General features: G+C 36.2%; 1 protein-coding gene across 1 annotated transcript in view; it reads left to right on the top strand.

The window, feature by feature from the left end:
• MTA3 (metastasis associated 1 family member 3) overlaps positions 1-22,249 on the top strand; it is a 143,031-nt gene that overhangs the window by 2,415 nt on the left and 118,367 nt on the right. Inside the window, exons 3-4 of the mRNA XM_086628920.1 lie at positions 1,823-1,916; positions 20,654-20,780. Of these exons, the coding sequence (XP_086485046.1) occupies positions 1,823-1,916; positions 20,654-20,780 (221 nt within the window). The remainder of the gene's footprint in view (positions 1-1,822; positions 1,917-20,653; positions 20,781-22,249) is intronic.

Raw genomic sequence — 22,249 nt, 5'->3', positions numbered from 1 at the left:
TCTAATGTGGTAGAATTTTCTGTTGTGTGGTGTGGGTTTTTTTGGTTGTTGTTGTTTTGTTTGTTGTTTTTTTTTTTTTTACTTGAGATTTGCTATGTGTTTTGTATATGTTTCGGTTACCGAAATCTTGCCATGGGATATCCTGTAGTTCTACCGTGTTATCATTCCTGGTGAACAGGAGTGCACTGTTGTAAAAATTTCCAAGCCAATCCTATAGGAATGCTTGAGGAAATGAATGAATTTAATTCTCTGTATGGTGATGACAGTGTGAATCCATCTGGAATGATAGCGATCATGTAATGTGTCTACTTTGGGATGTATGTATAAAGACCTAGCAGATATCAGTGAGACGTTTCAGTGATCAAATAACAGAATATGTGGCTTCCATGGCTGTTTACTGCGCTGCTTATTGGCAGTTGTGAATGAAGGATAGGCTTTTAAACAGAAATAGAGACTGCATTCTCTGTCTTTATCCTGAGTGTATTTTTATAAAGGATAGAAGCTTTTCAGAGTGTTGTTTTGGGGAAAGCATGATTATTTTTCTTGTACTACTGAGAATAGTGTGGGATTTGTTTGTTGTATTTTTTTTTTTTAGCGTGGCGCATTTTTGCTATTCTATTAGTATTAAAACTTACAGATACATTATGTCAAAAGTTAATGATCAAGTGCCTATTGTGATGTGAATAATAAAAACGATTATTTTTTTCTCTGTGGTTAGAAAGTAAATTAAAAAATTGGTGACCTGCAAACTGTTTTCTTCCTAGTAATGGAACATACTACTCCAGACATGGAGTCTGTACTAGCAGACATCCAGCCACATTACCTGTTAGTGCTGTCCAGCACAACATCCACTGAGCTTGTGCAGGGCAAATAATTTTGGACTTTTATTAGAGAAGAGTATTTTTTATTTACAGTAATTGAAGAGATTCCAATCATGTTCTGAGTGTAATGTTTATTATCTTTAAACGGAATTGCTGTAATTTAATCTTGCTTGTGAGTGGTAGAGCAGAGTCATGTATTGATTTTTTTTTTTAATTTTTTTTTTTAAAGAGAGTTTCGAGGATATAGTCCAGATGTCTTAATTGTGAGTTATGTGCTTTCATGTATTAAAAGGCATTGAGCAAACATGGAGATGTTATGCAAATATATAATGAAATGCTTTGGTTGTCATTTTATTGGAGATAAGATGCTTTCTTTTTTTGGTAAGAAACTTAATTAAGATATGATACTTTTCACTGCCACATTGTGAGTTTTAAATAAGTAACTCAAGGTAATGAACTAATTTTATGCTTTTCATAACAAGAAAGAAGGTTCAGTTCTTCAAATATTAGTAGATTCTCAGGCTAAAGAGCATGATCCCTGGAATGAGTCATGAAAACAACTGTGAACTAAATAGCTCTTTTACAAGCTGCAGTAAATTTTCGAATAAACCGTATTATATTAAATATAATTCTGAAAAAAATGCCAGAGTACTTTGAAACATACATTTCTGTTTAAAGCTGGTTTGCAAAGAAATGTTCAAAAGCTTGTAATGTTTCTTAAGGATTCTTATGCTAACATAATATTGTATTACATCTCTAAACAGCTGAATAATATATAAATTCTTAGGACTAAATAATTATAATCAATACTGTCATCTGATCTGAAATTGATGTTGGCCTATGTCAGGAAATTTTCAGTAATTTGAGTAATTCTGTTGATTTCAGCCTGACCGATCATGTGAGAACTACTAATATGAGGGAAAATTGCAAGCAGAGGGCATTTAATTTATATTACTCAGCTGAGGAAGGATACATTCTGACTTGATTTCTTTCTTTTGTAGACTGCCAATGGAAACGTGGAAGCAAAAGTGGTGTGTTTTTACAGGCGAAGAGATATTTCCAACAGCCTTATAATGCTTGCAGATAAACATGCTAGTAAGTAGATTGTGTAGGGCGTTTTTTCTTTCTATCACAGCCTGTTCAGTATCTGCACCTACTTAAAACTGCATTTCTTTGGCATGTGGAATGTATATTTATATTAGGCATTAATTAATATCCAGTTAGATGCTTATCATTATCTGATGCTAGCCTTGCTCCTACTAGTTGCTTCTGGGACTTAAATTAAGCTGTATTAAAATCTCCGTTTGAAAAAAAAAAAAAAATGTATTTTTTCAGCTGGAAGATACAGCTGTATTTCTTTTTTTATGTCAAAAGTAAATCTTAGGTGTAAGTCGATTTAAGTTTAAGAGCGTTCTTGAGGATTTGATTTGACTATTTTTTTTTGTCTTTTTTTATTGATTTGACTATTCGGTACGCGTATTGCGTACTGAAAAGGATGAAATGTATCATTGGAGGCTGAAAATCACTGGAGATTGTAAAATAGCTGTTGTGCGCATTTATGCTAAATGTAGATAGTAATCAGTAAAATAGTAGTGAGCATCATCTCATTTTTTTCAGAAAAGCGAAGTAGTAATGGGAAAAAGTCCCATTTTCATCATGAATTTTTTTGGGGACCTACTATTTTGGTGTTTATTTTTGGTATTTATGATGTTTTTCCATAACTTCATTATTAAAAAAAGAATTCTGAAGAGAAAAAGAGAACCTAAGAAACTGAGGTGTTTGAGAAAATTGTTATTTGCAAAATATTGCACTCATGTTTGTAAATAACGGAAGAGTTGAAAATGTCAATATCTAGTAAATTTCTTGCCATATACTGTTAAATAACGTTTTAATTATAAGTGATACTTGAGTATTCAAAATTAATATGTGAATAAATGATGTAGGGATTATAAATCTCTGTTTTCTAATTTATCGGGATGAATCTCTTTCAAGACGTTAACTAATGCCATATTTTGTGTGCAGATGTATGATGGAGTAATTGAGTGCTTAAAAACAATTAAACAATTGTTTATTGTTAAATTCTGATAATTTTACTCATACAAGTACCCTTAGTGAAGAGAAACAGCCAGCTTTTGGCTTTTGTTTTATTCTTTCATTGGTCCTGGAGAAGTGGAGGTGATTTGAGTACATAGTGTGAAGTACTAGCTAGGTTTTTAAAGAAGGAAGAAAGAAAGAAGATACATCTTATGTTCTAAGGGAATGATCTATTTAAATGTTTTTCTAATATAGTTGGGTACACTTTGTAATTATTGGTGACCTTTTTTGTCATAGTCTGCCCCTACAATAGTTATAGTCTTGAGTTCTTCCATATGAAATGTATAGAAACATAGAACTTCTAGTGAGCTTCACTAAGCTTTCCAGCACATTTTTTTTGTTTTTCTTTTCTAACAGAGGGGACAGGGAAGGATGAAGAGGATAACAATTTAACTGGAAATGCATTTTTTTTTAATTTGATTTTTAAATGAATATTATAGATTTTTTTTTTCGTTGGCTTAATTTTTAGAAAAGGGCGTGTTTAGTTCTGTGGGCGTCATGCGATCTGGAAAAGTGAATAACATTTTTCTATTCCCTTTGTGAGTTTTAGGTTGCCATTTTGTCAGCACATTGATATAGAGGACTTGTTGACAGTCCGTCGCTCTTCCCCTATAGCCTACTAGGGGTTTGTTGTTGTCAGTAGAAGTACCACGTAATCTTCCATCATGTATTCTCTATTGAGGTTGTCCTGCTGTTTTCTAGAGAGAAAATAGAAATGTAATTTGTAGGTGATTCAACCAAGCATCTTTAGAATGCCTGTGTCTCACAGGTTATAAGTCTTCTAACCCAGCGTTCTTACAGTTTAGGGTTCTCTGTGGATGTTTTCTCTGTAGGTAATGTTTTCTTTCTGACCAATCTGTCATAGATTCATAGATTCATAGATTTCTAGGTTGGAAAAGACCTTATAGATCATCGAGTCCAACCATCCCTAATCCCCATTAAACCATATCCTCAAGTAGATCATCCACCCAAATGTCGAATCTGTACAGCTAATTTATCTTACGAGATATATATTACAGTTACAGGGGCCAGCACATAGTGAAGGATTGCTCGCCTGGATCTTCGTACAGCTCATACAGCAGATGTAGTTAAATGTCAAATCAATTTAAATGTTTTGGTTCTGGAATAGCAGAGTGTTTAAAAATATGATGTATGTAAACAAAATATTTGTGTTTTTATGAATTGAATGTTTTGGGAATGTTTTATATATATAAATGTGTTGATATTTCAACACTTCTACCTGTTTTTTTTTTAGAAAATAAATGCTAAAATATAACGAGTTTCTTACAGAATGGAAACTCTAGTTCATTCACTGGTTACTCCAGTGTACATGTCTAGAGAAGTCAATTTTAAGTATAAAATCTGCTTTATCTTTTCTAATGACATTTTATATTGCTAGCAAATACATCTTTTTCCTTCTGATAGAGAAAACTTCTGACTAATGCACTTTTGAAGGTTCTGGCAGGTGGGAGTTGTTTTTTTTTGGGTGACACTTCAATTTCTGAAGGTTTTGTGATGTAGGTATGGTCTCATTTAATAAGAGAAGAAAGTAGCTTTCTAAGAAAATATTTTGGAACTTTAAGAACAAATTTTCAATCACTTGAAAAAGTTTCAAAACAATTTTAAAGAACATTTTGGAAAATAGAATGAAGTAAATCTGTGGCATTGTCACGGGTAAGGAGTCAATATACTGTTTTTTGAATACTTTTTTTGTGTGGTTTTTTTATTTTTAAAGATATCTTCAAAAAAGTTTAAGGATATAAAAAGAAATAGGGGGAAAAAAAAAGAGTTTTCCTTAGGCCGTTCTAATATACCCAGGTACAGAGGAGTTTCCTTGATTTCAAAGCATCTGACTCTAATCTGAGGAAATTTCATTTCTTCCATTTTTTTCTCTGGTGTTTGTGGTGGAAGTTAATTAACAAGCATTTGAATTTGTCTACCAGCATCATATATGGTGTCAATCTTGATCTGGGAATAGTTCTGTTAGCTGACTGTAGCCACTAAAATCCAGGGATTTTGAATGTTTTATGGGCCCTCGAAGACACTGCTTTTTTACCCCCTTGGATTTCTGTTACTATAAAACAGTGCATGATAAGGCCAACTTGAAAGCCAAAACAAGATACTAGCCAAGATCAGCTGCTTGATCCTGTGCAGCCTCCTAAACTGAGTAGGGGTGTTCTGTTGGAGTGTAACACCCACCAACTCTTAGATTGTAGCCATTACCATAAGGTCATTGCAAGGGGGTCGTTTTTTTCTTCAAGTAAGTCTTGCTTTATGGGAAAAGAAGGAAAAGAGATGCATAGATGACAACAGGCAGTGCAAGAGCTATGTAACCGATGACTGAAGTACATGAAATTGGGAGAGATGGGACAAAACCACACTGCTTGTTAAAATGGGTGAAGCAAACGTAAAGGGGTGGCATAGAGATGTTTTCTAAACACATCTTGTGATTGAAAGAGAAATTGCTAACTGTAGCTGGACCTGTAAAATTTAGATGATTATACTAGCTCTGTACCAACACTGGTTTTGGGTTACAGTGAAGGACTCAACTTCTGTATTTCCTTCTTTTGTGATAGATTTATGAACTGTTACTTTCTCGAAGCTGAGTAGGGTGGCCTGAGTGCATCATGCCATTTTTTTACAGTTCTTTACGTTTTGAATTCTTTATCTGGTAATGTGCTGTCATGTAATACTGTGTCTGAAGTCCTTCTCTTACTGCAATTCCTCAAACAGCTTTTGCCTAGTCAACCACCTGGGGAGGATATTAAAAAAAAAAAGTTCCCATTGTCAGAGACCTTTGTCTTCTGATTTGTTAAGAGAGCTTGCTTTGACTTAGGTGTACTGAGCTCCTGACTAAATGCCAAGAACTTTTCTGGGCCTACGATAAAGCCCACGCGCTGTGTATTTTTTCTCGTAAACAAAACTGATGCTCTTGTGAATGAGACAGGATTCAATTAAAAAAATATCTGAGGCATGTTGTTTTCAGTGACTGAGAGATCAAAGGTGGACCTGAGATTTTTCTAGATTACAGACGCTGCAGTCCAAATCTTTTTTTCAGTCTCAATTGCTCTTTGTAGAGATAGATCACTTACTGGTTTTACTGCTCACAGTTGCACTTTTTTTAGGACTTTTCTTAACCTCTGTCTCTTGAGTGGCCATGTTTCATGTTGCATTACTTTGCAAAATGGTGGTTTTGCTGCAAAATTTTTGTACACGATAGATTTCTAGAAGCAAAGGAAGAGTCCTACTAGGGATCTGGTGATTCCTGTTGAACGGTTGGATTCTGTGCTGAGTTCTGACCTTGGTATGACACTGATGTATTGTAATCAGAAACAAATCAAGTATTTTCTTTGTACTTCGTGTCTTTATCTGTAAAGTAATGCTCTTACTAGGAGCTCTTATTAAGGTTGGTGAAAAATATTTAACATACCAATAAATTTTTGTAGCTCCCGTTAAAAGATGTCAAAGTGCCTTACCAATAAAAACTAAGTTTATTTTGTATATTAATATTAAGAATGTTCCAACAGTCCTGGAAATGGTTGGATGGTAACTCAGCAGTTTTCCTGCTGTTTAGCTCTCTTACTTTTATGTGAAGATGCTTTGTATTTGTGGAAAAAAGAACAACCGATTACTTTGCATATTGTCAATCTACGTTAGCATCATAATAATTGCCAAAGGCTCCAGATGCATCCAAGAGAATGAAGCTGTTAATATTCCATCTGGTTTTTGGAAAGCATTTTCTTTCAGTAGAGTAGCAGACTAGCAGGTAGCATAGAAGATGGCAAGAACATGAGCTTGAGAAGGATTGTTTAATGTATTTAATAGTAATGCAGATTATTCATTAATATTCCCAAAGATACACAAAACTGAAATGTGAATTCCTTTCCTATGTTGTCAGGTTTTTTAGTACATGGTTGCTGTTGCATTAGTATTCTTAATACTCAATTCCAGGAAAAGTACATGAGAATTTTTTCTGCCCTCTTCAACAGTCAAAAAATATAACTTTAAAAGTTTCAATTTTCAGTATTTTTCTGAAGGATACATAGAACTAAAACAGGAATAGGGCAATTCATATACTCAGTTTTTAAGAAAAAAATTGCATGTGTGTGGAGACTCTGAGGTTTCAGTAAAGAACTCCAGAGTAAAATGCCTAAAACACATTGTGGTGGTCAGTGTTCTCTTCTCTTAGTCACATATTTGACTCAGTAACTATTTCAAAACATTTGTAATCTAGTATTATTGGGTTATTTTTGTCCAATCAGATCATAAAACAACCAAAACTTGTGGTTTTTTTGTGGTTCTTTTTCATCATAGTAGTTCTTGTGCATCAAACTAAAAAGCTGTTGCTCAGAAAGGATATACTATTTCTTTAATCACAATTCCTTTTCTGATAAATCACTTGAAGATGAGAGGCTTCTCCTGTTGCTTAATTCAAATCATATAATGTCTTCACATAAAACTATCTTTTGACTGAAGATTTTATTTGAAACCTTAAATTGAGTTTTTTTTGGTCCCGTTAGTTCCTTTGAATACCTGTTGTCTCCACAGCATATGTTTAGTTAGAAGCACCTTTGGTCAAATTAATGAGAGGCGCAAATGTTAATTCTTCCCTTGCATATGATTAATTTTCTCCACCTTCATAATTCTAAATGTTGAAATAATTCATGCTTTTTTGTTGTTTTTTTTTTTTTTTCAACATGGTGAATTGTTGTGTTATATTGTTGTATCTTACATACAACTTCAAGGGGATGAATTAACAGTTTATTCACCTTACTGCTAGTGCTAGTAGAGATTGGCATCTATCCTAGAGGAAAGGATGCTCAGAAGCAGAGAGGCTTCTTTGTGACTCTTTCAAGGGAATTGAAGTTTAGAGAGCTGCCTTTTTAGTGGGTGGTCCTTTGAATCAAAAGATCATTGTATTGTTACAAATAAAACAGAAACAAAACCTTTGGGGCCTTATTTATGGTCACATGAGTGAAAAAAAAAAAGAGAAATCTTTAGAGCTTGAGTTCCATTGATTTGTCTCTCTTACAGTAGTAAGTGGCTCTTCAGTGGATTTTGGAAGTTTTTGTGTTAGTTTATGGTTTGTGTCTTAATTGCACTAAGTGTGAACTCCTCTTTCTTGCTTGCTGTTAAGAAAACAGATCTGTTGATATTACCTTGTGATGAAGAATACTTTTTTTCTGGGTATTAGATAGGAGGGAAAGGAACTAAGGAGTGGAAAGGCAGAGTTGGGAATCAAAGATAGGCGAGTTTCTTGGAGCATTCATAAGGAAGAAGGCAGCTTGACTTCTAGATATGCCTGAGGAGCGAGTGAGCAGACTTGCGTAGCTGGTTTAGTGAAATACTACCTTCTTCATCTCAAGGCTTCTGTAAATATCAACTAGTGTTTGTTTTCAGCTTTGTGATGTGTATGTCTGTCCGTCTGTTCCACCGTGAGTACTGAAGAATAAGGACAAAATGACTTTTGACCTCACATATCTACCCTCTTTTCTCTGAAGAAAAGACAAGTCTTTCAGAACGCCATGAGCAAGGCATCAGAAGATTCTTGGGTTTACTTTGAAGGTGGTGTGATGAACAGAGACAAAAACAAATATAGTAAGCTGAGGAAGTTTAGGAGAATGAATTCCAGTGACTCTTTTGCTCGAGACGGGAATTTTGCATGTTATGTTTATTTACATTTGACTAATAGAGACATGTAAACCAAGCACTACTAATATCAAGTATGTTCTGTTGCTTCTGGGTATCCTGAAGTCTGTGATGTGGGTGAGACACACCCTAGGAGGACCATTTAAGGATGATACAGATAACAGATTCTTTAATCAGTAGCAGGGTAGCTTTTATGCTGAGGTATTTTATATTACTGTAACTATCACTTTCACTGAAAATGAACTTAAGGAATAGGTGGGTTTTTTTGTGAGGGAGATAGGACCTTTTTGATCTCCTGAGACAAGGGAACATGAAGTTATCCTTCATTTACCCAAGAGAATGCCTTCAGTTGTAATTTATTTGAAGAGGGGGGAGAAAATTCAAATCTTGCTGATATAGAGCAAGCCTTGTCCAAAATTACGTCCTTGTCGCCAAGAAGAAACTTGTCTCAAGGCTCCCAATTATCCTTTACAAGGGCACTTTGGGTAGTCTCATAAACTACGTTTTGTTTATTTGATTTTTGTGCAAGAACTGCATATTTGTGATTTTTTTTTTTTTCCCCTCAATAGTAAAAGCAATAAAGAAGCAGTAATGAGGAGCTTTTTGCTTCTGACAATATCTGAGTCTTCTTTTTGTGAATAACATTTTAGAATTAGTAGTTAACTGTAGTGTATATTGTCTCATTAACAAGTTTACTGTCAGCTCTAAGTATCTTGTGGGATTATTAACTGCCTTCACTGTTCAGACTCTTCCTTGGTGCAGAATGTCTTGTTAGATTCTGAATGTTAATGATCTCTTAATGGAGTGAATGGATTTCCAGCTAAGTTTGTAGTTTTAGGAGTTCTTAGCTCTAATGGAAAACTTGCATAAATACTTTTTTTTTTCACCTGAATAGATATGATCTGTGTTTGGGTATGTAGTATTTTGCACATGTAAAAATATCGTCCACTCTATGCAATTACCTTGTATAACTGCATCTGAATTTTTACATGAACTAGCAAACTAGGTAGTAGCTGCTAGCTTCATCTTTTGACCTCTTAAATATAGATTTATAATGTTGGGCAGCCGTATCTAGATTTTTTTTTTTCATTCAGAGATCTTATTTTCTGAACACATAATTTCAAAGGTTTTAACACATTGCTGCCAATCTGTGTGAATGTAAAAACAAACTAAAACCAAAATCTGGATTAACTTTGTGAGTTTGCTGTGGAGAGTGGAAAGCTGCAAAATACTGGTTCATATTTATGCTTAAAACTGTGTAATACATATCTGAAATTCAGCTTTTGTTTTTATTGGTTATACCAAATAAATAATTTCGGTAATTGTTTCCTCAGTAGGAAGGGACTCAGTGGGGTACAAAAGAAGATAGCGTTTTTTTGAGCTCTACTCACAAAATAAATTCTTCACATTTGAGTTGTTGGAAGGAGACAGCATTCACAGAAAACTGCCAAGGCATTCTGCTTTTTCCTGTGTTCCTTAGGATCCATTTCCCCATGATCATGTTTCAATATGTGCATCATTATTACTGTACTTCCTGTTCCAAGTTTCTTTTGATTTGTGGAAAACACGTAACTATCATCTCTGAGCTACTAATTTTTTCTTACCTCCTTAATGTTTGTTAATTACGCACACCAATGATCCTACACTGTTTTCTTGACGACTTCCAAGATACTAGTAACATTTAAATTGCTGTTATTGATAATAATTTTTTGTCTCATGAAGATAGGTAGGATGTTTCACACCACCTAGATTTCCATAATCTCAGATGATTGTTTGTTTTTTTTTTATCTTGGCTCGTAATTTTAATTGACTCTCCTCACTTTCTCCCCAGTGCACCCACACTGTACCGATGCACCCGAGGCATGAACTTTAGTCTACAAAAACATTGCTAGGTTATATCTGTTTGTAAAGCTCCAATTAGAGATGCATTTTGCATCTTTAGAGAGTTCTCTAACAGTCTAATTGAATCAGTAGTTTATATCATTTGCAAATCTGAATGATGTAAACTCATTATTAATATAGAAAGACTTTTTTCCCATCATACAGTGGCAGTTAAATGTATGAATTGGGGATCAGACCTGATGGTTTAAAGGCTTAGCAGCAGTAATTCCTGAATGTCTGTATCGTGCAGTGGAATGAAGCCTGCAGTAGTTGTCCTCGGTAATACTCATGCATGCCTGTAACTTCACACATGATGATAGAGACGGAGCTTATTAGCTTGGCAAAGTGCTGTGTGAGAATGAATGTGGTGCTTCCTCCCCAAGCTGGTTCGTGCAGTGCTGAGTATGTATATGGTGTGAGGTGTTATGGAAAAGGTAGAAGTAGCAGATTAATCTTATCTATAAAGTACTGCTGTGGTTTGTCTGTAAACTCTCTTTCTGTTGAATGTGGCCTACACAAATAACAGGGTACGGGCTCCAAGTTACTGTGTATATTGAGTTTGACATGCCCTGAACCACGTGGAGTATCAGAGTAGGTGGCTGGAATGGCTGTGCTATTTGGCAAGGTGATCTGTCTGTTTGATCTGTACTTTGTTTTTCACCTCAGCTACTGTTTGTAACCCTATCTGAGCAAGGGAAGATTTGTGGTGTGAACCTGCTTTGATTCTGACTTTAATATGCTACATAAATGCTTCTGCAAGGATCCTTGCAGAGAAATGTTTTGTACTAACGTAGAATACATCACTCTTACGAGCAAAACAAGCCTGAGGGGTAAAAAGTGCAATTTTTTTCAGTAAAAGCCTGTTCTACGCTATCAAATTCCTAAAAGCCTGTGGGGAACTAAGTAGTTCATTTTGACTGTCACCCACTGTTTGAATCCAAAACTTGTTTGCAAATTCGTCACAGTGCTTAGGATGTCTTCTCTGTGCAGGTTGCGTAGTTGCTGGGCTGTGCGCAGAGCACGATGTGTGCGTACATCCAGAGGTTGTTGAAGTACGTGTGCGTTTGCTGCTTGTCCAGCTGGTTAAGCATCCATCAGAGACAAGCACAACTACGTAAGAAGTCTTCCCATTTTTGATAGGCTGAGTGATAGACTTAAATTTTCATTTGTCCTTGTTTCTGTGAAGGACTGTGACAGTGATATGCAACGCTGAAGAGACTTGTGTTTCAGCTTCCTGTATTAAAAGCACAGCTTTGTTTTGGCTTAAACCAGTGCAGAATTTGTTGGTGTTGGCAGGGTCAGTGACCTGTAACCTGGTCCTACAGGGTACTGTGGCCCTTTACCGTGTGACTGTTCCTTTAGGCTGGATCCTTTGACTGATGGTGCTGTCAGGAATGAAATCCTGATGCCGTTATTCTCAGTAGGGCCTCAAGGGGCCAAGGACTCAGTTGCCAAGTGTCATACAAAAAAAAAAAGGCTTAGATGTATGGACAGCTTTTGTATTTATATTTGTCTTTAAAGGGTGACTGGCTTCGTATACTTTAGCAATGATCTTCCCTTTTTTCCCCTGTTTTTAATTTTTTCCTTAATAAGAGGAAAAAAGCCAAGTTTATAATACTGCACATTCAACATGTATGAAGTGAATAAATGATGATTTTTGATGTTTTAGTTGATACTGTAACAAACAGGGTATTTGAATGTGTTGTCTACAAAACAAAATACTGAGAGTAGAAGAAAAACTTGATTGGTTTACTTGACCTTTATTTCCATTTATTTAAAAAAACCCATGAGAATGACATACGTATTAAAGATTTAACTAGTTAATACAATATGATGTTTATTCTTAGGCTATTTTGTTTGTTTTTCCCACTGGCATCAGAATTAATAAATTAAAAGGTTTTAATAATTTAAAGTAATACATATATTCATCTCTCTTTATACTTTTCTCAGTTTATATGTATAGTTCCCATTAATTAGAATCTTTAGATCTCTGTGCATGCATCAAGGAAATAATATACCCTAGAAGATAAATCTCTAGTATAGCTGAAGACGGAAAAAAATGATCTTTTAAGTCTTACACAGGCCAACAGAGGGAATGAACTCTTCCTGCTTGTCTTGTCAGGTCTATAAACAGAAGAACTTTCTCACCGTGCTGACTGGCATTGAGCAGACATTATGTTGGATAATATTCTTCTCATTTTCAAATCCTACACACAGAACTTTAATCTGTCTTGGTTAAGTTTACTCAAGAACAGGATATACAAATACTGTTTTGTATTTTTTTTTTTCCTGCTTCTTCTTTCTTTCCTGTTAAAAATCAGACAAAACTCAGCCTTTCTGGAAGGATATACTGTAGAAGATAAATAACTTGTGTTTTATAAGCAGAATCATATGCCATTCTGAGTAGGGGTAGGAAAGTGTTTGTACAATCTGTGCCTTTTTGTCTCTGCCAATAAATTTTGAAAAGCTATTGAGGATGTGAATTGTATGTTAGAAAAGCAGTTTAGATCTCTGAAGTTCTGTGGTTGTCATTGTCACACAGAGAAAGAAAATGTCAGTGTGGATCTTGAATGTGGACTCTTTTTGGTGTTGTTAGTTCTCTACATGATAGATTTATTATTTTTTAAATATTTACACTACGTTTTGTTAAGGAGAGGCAACTATACAACTTGCTAACTAACTAGATCAGACACTTGTTGCCTATTCTAAAGGAAAGACCATCTTGGTTTAGCAAGATATTATAAGCAGGAGGTCTGAATGGAAATGGTGAAAATCCAATAGCATCGGTCTCATGAAAATGGAGATGCAGATCTTCCTGTTCTCAAAATCAGGTCTGATAATTGTTTGTGCAAGTTACATGGCATTGTTGCAGAGAGCCTTTGTATTTCTTGAGCCAGATGATAGGTGTAGAAAACGACTTATTGGCCCGTGTCAGATTCCCTGTGTGCACTTTTGCTCTGTGGGTGGTCTGCCAGCCTTCATTCGAGGGTGGAACTAAAACTTTCGACTTTATTTCCCACCACAGCTCTAAACGTGTTTACGCTTTGGGAAGACTACTAATTGGCTTTTAATTCAGCTGATGAGCTGGATATCAGTAGCTGTGTCCGTGGCACAATTTCGAGTCTGCTGCTTGCTGCTACTAAAGAGCTGCTTAAAGAAACAACGCGCAGGACTGTTGCTTCACACGTCTTGCAACAGGTTGCTACTGTTCATACAGGTGTACACATGACCAAACACATTTTGAGCCCTGGAACAGGTTATTTTCTCCTTTGGAAGAGTTTGCATTTGAATAGATGAGACAAAAACCAGGTAAGAGGTAGAGAGAGGAAAAAATGTAGTTCAGACTTACAATACAGAATTGCCAGCTCTTTCACAATTGCCTGCATGTCATTGTTTTCATGCTTCTGTGGGATTCGTCTGTAGTGTTGTCATTAACTAGTTTGCAGTGCTGAATAATAGGGTTAAAAACCTATTGTGCTTACTCTTGCATTTATTCATGTCACTTAATTTAATAGGATGTATTTATTAATGTAGCACGTCACAATTCATACTACTTATAAAGGTAATCCTTCCCTGCCTTCCACCCACAAGCTCCTTGCTCTCAAAAAACTCCAAAACTATTTATCAAAAAAACCCATCTATTAAGTTTTGAAAGGTGGAGTTTTCTTGTAATGAAAAATGTGGTAGTTTTCCTTAAATATTTTTCCTATAGGCCTACGATAAGTGTGAGATAGTTACCCAGTTGCTCATAACTGACTGTCATCCTGGGAATTGTTATTATTGTAACATGCTACTTGGAAGTACTCAAAAAAACCTTTTGCATGATTTTAGAAATTATTTTTATTATTGGAGAGTAGGTGTGGCGTTAGCTCGTAATGGTTGTATGGTGTAATTATTTCTTTATTTTGTGACCTCCTTTAGAAAAATAATGATGAAGTAGTGTGGGAGGATCACATGGATAATTGTGTAAGAAAACTAGATAACCCTTTAGAGGCCACATGTATAGCTGTGCTATGCAATAGGAGTTAAAAGTACACCTATTCCCTGTAAACACCACTGATCAGTCTTTTTTTTTGACCTGCAGAATTCACACTTTAGATAGTAATATGCTATCTAAATGACTCATAATCCCTGCAAATTGTGCTGTAGATTTCTAATCCTATCTGACAGTAACAGCAAATATCAAACTGATGTTATATATTCTAACAGCCGTCTGAACATTGTACTAACAGACGTGGTATAAGTAAAGTGAATTAATTCAGCTTTGGTAAACACTTTCTCAGTCAAATTGACAGTATAACCATGCATAGTCTAGCTCACAAAATTGCTTTACTGCAGCACTAGGGGATTAAATATCACAACTAAGTTAGTACAGCAAAACATGTGGCAAGAAGCCTCTGAAGATGTGCAAGTTGCCCAACTGCTCACCTAAGAGAGCTCTTCATTCACAGTCTGAATAGAGTTGTTCAGTTGGTTAGACTTAATGTTTATCTTTTGTACTCATTTTGGCAGTAGAGTTACTCCCTCTCCCCCAAAATCTATATTTATAATTCTTACGGCTGTAGCATCTAACTGCCAAATGCACACTTGATGTTTTTGCCACAACCAGCTAAGCTTAAAAGAGATTAAGCACAGCTGTCTTTTCCTTTGATGTGTGTGGTAAACTTGCTGCTGTTCAGTGTTCTCGTCTTTTATCTGTAGGTTTTAAAATATATTGGTGATACCTATGATGTATATAGTTTTTGGGCTGATTATGGAAGAAAAAGGTATACAGGAAAGGAAAAAAATTTAGAAGCTGTTCTGAAAGTAAGGCTTAGTGCTATTATTTGAACTGAAATTTACACTGATCTAACAAAATTTTAAAGGTATTTTAACAAACTGGGTTAAACTGCTGTAACTACTCAAATTGCGGTAGTGATTTAAATCTCTCCATCTAAGCTTGCTTAAGCTGGATGCAGCTAAGCTGAGACATAGTTCCAAAATTGGAAGCAATTAAGTTTAAGAGGTAGGAATTTCATGCACCTCAGTTTTTTGTTACACTACTGATTTAATTCAGCATCAGTCCATGCTGCTGTTCAGAGGAGTGGTCTTGGGTTTTCCCATCATGTCTTCTCAGTTTGTCTCTTATTCCTGCTATCTTTTGTGTCAGCACTAGCATTTTTGGTAGGCATTCCAGGACGAGGAATGGAATTGATCTGGGTTAAGGGACAACTAGGTGAATAAGACACTAATTGCACAGTCTGAGTCAGAAGGTGGTGGTTAAGGGTTCACACTGTAGGTGAAGTCCTACAGGGATCTATACAATGCTCTCTCTCTTTCAGTGACTGGAGCAGGCAATGTGGTGCACTCTCATCATGTTTGCAGGTGACAGCACACTGGAGGGATGACCGGGTGGTATGCTTGAGGGAAGGGCTGGTAGTCAGGGATTCTTAGAAAGCAGGAGGAATGGTCTGTCGAGAATCCGAAGATACTCAGCAGGGACAAATGCCAAGTCTCACACTTGGGAAGGAGCAGCCCCTGGCAGAGATACAAGCTGGAGACAGGGGGGCTTGGGGGAGCGGCTCTGCAGAAAAGGCCCTGGGGGTGCTGGCAGACAGCAGCTCCCTGGCGACAGAGTTGTCCTACAGCATCCTGGACGGTATCACCAGGCACATAGCCAGTAGATCGAGGCAAGTAATTATACCCCTTGATTATTCAGCACTCATTCCGTCACACCTAGGTACTGCATCCAGTTTCAAGCCCCTAATACAGAAAAGTTGCTGATAAACTGGAGCAAGTTCAACAAGAGGCTACTGTGATGGGCAGTTGCCCTGCTAGGAGAGGTTGTGGGCGTTGAACCTATTGAGCTTGGGGAAGAGGTGGACTCCCAGTGACTATAGGGAGGGAGGCTATAGAGAAGATAAGAGTTGAACGCTTTGCAGTAACTGAATTGAAACAGGAGTGATTCGGATTAGATGTAAGGAAAAGCTTTTTCACCATGATTGGGTTGTGGAAGAGGTTATGTGGTCTCTGTCCTTGGAGGTTTTTGAGACCTAACTGAACAAAATGCTCAGTAAGCTGGGCTGACCTCACAGCTGAGCCTACTTTGAGGAGGAGCTTGTACTAGAGACCTCCTGAGCCTGAATTACTCTGTGTTTCCATGGTTCTGTGATCCAGCCAACCCCTAGCTGAAAATAACGCTGTTGGTAGTTTGATGGCAATAGAGGAAGACTTTCTTCCTCCTTTTAATACTGAAGACTTACTCCTCCTCCCTGAAGATAGCCTTCAGTGTTTAAACTAATCCTACTTACTTTCTGTTGCAGCAGACAAGGGGAGCACACGGTGGGTTATTTTGACTTAGTTAAGAAAGAGGAGCATGTTACAAGAATGTAACTCTTTTGCTAGCTGATGGTTAACTATACAGTGCTTTGAGTCCATTTAAACTTTTAAACTCTTCCAGAATTTTTCTTTAGTTGTTTTTAAACCATTTTATGTTAAGTGGGTGTATTGTGTTTTTAGAGACTTGGCCTCAGTTTATTTTGTTTTTAGTTGTAAAAACAAGCAGTTCTTTCTAGTGGCAAGCTTGAGTCATCACATTGTTTAACTATAAACAAAGGCACTGTATACAAAGTTTAGGTGGCATGGACAGTTGTTTCTTCTTCTCACACTCTAGCAACACCTTTTTATAACAGTGAATCCCACAGATTAAATGAAAGAGGAAAAAAGAAAAGAACCAGTTCATCACATTTTTAAAAGTGCTAATGCATATGTAAAATGAGTAAGAATTACAGTTTTCTTCCCGGTATCCATCGCTTGATTAGGTCCTATTTGCATCAGAGCGAAAAGAGAAAGGGTAAGTCTACAGTACTGCCAGTGAAACTATCACTAGAACCCTCTGTTTTTTAGGATCAAAGTAAGTATTTACAATTTCTGATTAGAAAGTCCATGTATAATAAATAGACTTAAAGCTTTAAAAGCTCACTGGAGATGCCTGCTTTTGCTCTCCAGGATTTTTTCTTTAAATAATGAAATATTTCTTGTAAACCAGGAAAAGTGCTGTAAAATAGCATTATCTTAACCTTCACCCAAGACCTAAAGGAGATTGTGTCATTTTCAAAAACTGATTGTATTCATCTCCATAGTCATACCTAAGAGTTTCACCATATTTTTAAGCTGAACAATTTCAAATTGAATTTTGTTTTTTCTCTGATCTTGGAATGATGAGGCCTGTGTATGTCACCACCATATTGCTCCATTAAAATATTTGCTCACTCTGAGCCATTGCTTTTTTCCTCTTCCCAAGTGCTGAAAATGTGCTTAGCTTAGTACTACTTCATGATTTCCTGTAGGTGCCTCCCATTTTACTCCTTTTGACAGGAATGAATATTCCCTCCTTTTGACTCCTTGAATAGCAAATTAAATTTCACAGGTGCTGTAAATCTTAGTCAGAATGGTGAAGAAATCTTTAAGAGCACTGGAAGTTCACCACTTTTCATAGGAGTTAGCCCTGATCCGTGCAAAAGCCTGGTTCGAAAGCAGCTCTGCAAAGGTTTGTTCAGGTGCACAATTCTTCATATTGCCTTCAAGCAAATTGGGTTTGTATTTGCCATCAAGCAAGTTTAGTTTTTTCACTTCTTCATGCTCTCCAGTGTTTCCTTCCCTGGTACAGGTTTGTATTAGTGCTGGGGCAAACTATTACTTGTAAAATTATCATGGTGATAAATTATATTGTGTAAGGAGTGGAACTGTTCTGTGTCTGGCTATGGTTGGTTCTACTTGCTGAGCTTGTCAGATCATCACAGTAAAACATACATGTTTTACTTCTAAAAATACAACAGAAAAAGTTACGTTGTTTCATATTTAGGTTTGGAATGTTTTAAGACGTATAAGAGACATTTAATTTCAGCTTCAGGCTCTTGGATCAACGCTTTTCTGGCTTATGTAAGATCAGTACAACAAATATGTGATTAAAGTTTTGGGGCTCTTTAAAATTATTTTTTTAATTTAAATTCTTAATCTGAGGGAGCTATTAAGATACTTGGAACATAGATGTCTAAAGCTATTTTAAACTCTCTGGAATACCTCTCTGGCTACCTGGAGCCACTTTAAAATGGCACATATTATCCTGAGTTTTGTGTGATACCTACAGCCAGATGTTTTGGATATGTTAATTTAAAATGGCCCCATACACCTGTGTTTGGATGCCTAAATTGCTTTCTAACAGACTGCTTTTTGTCAGCTGTTCTCAGATGGTTATAACACAAGATCACCTTGCTTTGATATTTTTCAGGAAGGAGAGAGGAAATAAATAGCCAACTGAAAACTTTGGACCTGTACAATGCTACGAGCAGTACATTTACTTAATAATAATTTTAAAAAAAGCAACCTCAAACCAATAAAGCAACCACTGGCAGAGCTTGGTATTTTAAGAAGAAATATTAGTGTTTGAACTTTGAAATACCAAATGTAGCTTGTAATGGTCACTAACTGTAATAAACAGTCATAGCTATTAATTACTTAAAACATAAACCTGTTAACATTAATGTCTATTTTTTCTTTAATTACTTGCTTAATTAAATAATGCTTTGACTTTGCACACATGTTTTTAAGCTTTATTTATTGTTAGCATTATAGATGCCAGAATAATTCTGAACTGAGTTGTGGTCTGACTTGAACCTGTACATGTGTAAGGTGAGGCTGTGGGGTGTCACATGAGACTGGGTGGAGGTGTCTTGTTTTCATGTTTTTTTTTCTTATTCTGTCTCCCCACAAAACAAGGAAGGTAGCTGTGGAGTCTACAGGAAGATAGACTTAAAGTGGATGGAATTGGGTTTGAAAAAGTTGGTTCTGTCAGTGTGTGTTGTTTTATCACTCTTGTGGAAAGAACTATTAGAAATCGAATGAGCTACACACACACGATTAAAAAAAAAAATAAAGTGTTGAATTTGGAGAGAACCGTGGTTGCCATGAAGACACACGCAGGCTTCATTTTGAGATAGTGTCTGTAGGTCATTCATAAAAGTGGTTATTGGTGGAAGAGCGGATAAGGTGATCTGTTGTAGGTAGTTAAGTGAAATACTATCTAATGCTGAGGTTTCATTGTTTAATTTCTGAGACATATTTTATAAAGCACACTGGGTTTTGTAACTGATGGATGATGTAGCAGGTAAAAAATTGCCAAATCTTAGAGAAGTTATTAAAGTGTCCGTATCTTTGCATTCACAGATACTTTTTGTCCTTATGGGGAACCTAGAGGAAAGTAGAGATTAGAGTTTTGCATGTCGCGAGAATCCACTGGGAAAGCAGTTGTTAGCCATGAAGATCCCAGGGTAGCTGTTTTAGAGAGTGTGTGTCATCTTATGACATGTTAGCAACCACTGTGAACACTGCTTTTTTAACTCTGTATGTGATGCTTTCTAGTATCTGCTTTTATTTCTTCCTTTATGCCCTCAGTTTACAGTCAGTTTAAATCTTTAAAAGGGAATTATTTCTTTGGTTTTATCATATACGAGGTAATACTAGAGAATTTTGGATTAGATAGCTATAAAAGATAGTTTTCAACTGAAAACATCCTTCGAAAAGAACTATATAATTTACAATTTGCTGTTTTAGATTCTATCTTTTAAATAGTTCTGGCTTTCTTAAAATACAAATAATTGTAAATCTTATTTAAATATGAAAATAAACTGTATTTGTTGTTGGTATCTAATAAGGTTAACGTAATGGAAGGCAGTAGGCTTTCTCAGTTTTCTTAAACTGCAATTTGACAGTCTGAGACTGCAATTGTGTCTTAGAAAATGTCTGTTCATAGAAAGTATGCTTTTCCCTAGGACTGTTGTCAAAGTTTTAGTAATACCAATATCAGCAACAGAAAATATAAACCAGAACTGGTCAGCAAGCAAGAGACACCCTCAGAGGAAAAAAAAGAGATGAAAGAAGATGAAAACAGAATGAGTAATGTTGTCAGAATTGTTACAGCTGTGTGAAAGACATCAATGTGTAGTACAAGTAGGAGAGGAGCATAATTTTTTGAAGAGTTTAAGTAGAAGGTATAGAATTCAAAATACTTAACATTCTGTCAAGTTACATAAACTGTAGTCTTGTTAAACTCATCTTTTCTTTGAAATACTAAGTGAGGTTGCTAAGGGGTGGAGGGGATGTCAAGTGAAATGGCTGCAATGGTGTTATGCAACAGAGTTAATTTCGACCTACGCTCTACTTCTCTGCAGAAGAAGTTGAAGAAGAGTCTGAAACTACAATTGAGGTTGACTTGACTGATAAACAGAAACATCAGTTGAAGCACAGGGAGCTCTTCCTTTCTCGACAGTACGAGTCCCTTCCGGCAACGCACATCAGGTAAGAAAAAGTAAATATCATTTATCTGTGTATTCTGTCGAGGTGGATTGCCTGCCAGTAGCCCACCTGCTCGAACACTTCAGCCTTTGTCTTGCAAAAGGACATGATTGATCACAGCTGTGTTGTGCAAGGTTGTCCCATGAACTGCTTTGGGAACTGCCTTTGATTTTTCCTTCTGTTACTTTGTGTCTGAGCCTTGGAAAAGGTGAGAGTCTCAGAGCTGTGGCTTGCCAATTAGAACATCAGTTGATAATGCGATATAAAGTCAGTCTGTTCCTACTTTGGAAGAGTTTTTATTAATTATTCTTCTGCTGGCCAGAGGAACTTTGACCGTTTTGTCTACCCAGGGAAACCACAGTGGGTTTGGAAAGGAGACAGTGACTCAGTGGTCAGGTCTGCAATTTAGAGCTGCATGCATTTAAAAATAAAATTACCCCAACTTACCTCAATAAATGTGAAGAAGTCATGGTTGAGTTTGGCTAAATATTGCAAAAACATTTCAAATATTGTTTTAAATTGCCCTAATGCTTATGTAGGAAGAGGCTTGCTAAAGCTCGAGAAAGGTTTGTTGGATGTAAGTGCTCATGTCATCTCCTGTTTAGCAGTCAAGCTAATTATTTTTGGATTGAGGGGGGCAATGATGTACCTAGAAATGGAAAAGAAAGAGCACAGTGATGAAAGGGAGTTAGTAAGTGTAAAACAAGGGCTCTTACATTGCGTTCTGAAGGAATTTTTATTTTCTTACTGTGTCCAGCTCCCCTCAGCCATTTCAGACCAGAAATTACTAGAAGCTATCCCAAAAAAAGTGTATGTGTTCCAGTAGGAGAAACACTTTGTATGTACATGTGTATTTTCTCTCTCATTGGCAAATGCGTGGTCTATCTTTCTCACTGCCGGCACAAAAACTGGAAGTTGGAAATTTTTGTATTAATTTCCTGTGCTTGATTCAGTTTCTTGTTCTCTGACTTTGAGAAAGTCATTTAACTGTCAAATCTCTGCTTTTCCAACTATAGCAGAGATAATAATCCTGTGCGGTTTCTTTTACTTGATTTACTTGACATTTAAATATTGAAAATAAGGTGTTCTCTACCTAGAGAGAAGATTACATAGAAGTAGTACTGAAAATGTTTTCTCACCTCACAACTCAGGGAGCAAATACAATAGAGATTCTCCAGTACACACTTCACAAAGAAGCCAGAAAAACACATGAGTTCATAGTACATGCAGCACTGCACAGCAGGCAAATGCAGAGTGAGGACTTGCATCTACTTTTCAGAACAGATGAGTGCGGTAGGACTGTCATGTGCTACTGAGACCTTTACCAGACGAATTCTGGAACAAACTCTATGTAGTTTAACGACATTTTAACAATCTTAACTCCAAAAAAGAAACAAGGAAGAAAATACACTGCAAAATATTCCTTATTTAGGTTTTTAACTTACTAATGTTCAGGTACCATGATTCTCAGT

The sequence above is a fragment of the Tauraco erythrolophus genome, chromosome 2, assembly GCF_009769465.1.
Source record: "Tauraco erythrolophus isolate bTauEry1 chromosome 2, bTauEry1.pri, whole genome shotgun sequence".
Classification (NCBI taxonomy): Eukaryota; Metazoa; Chordata; class Aves; order Musophagiformes; family Musophagidae; genus Tauraco; species Tauraco erythrolophus.
This window is presented reverse-complemented; position numbering and strand designations above follow the sequence as displayed.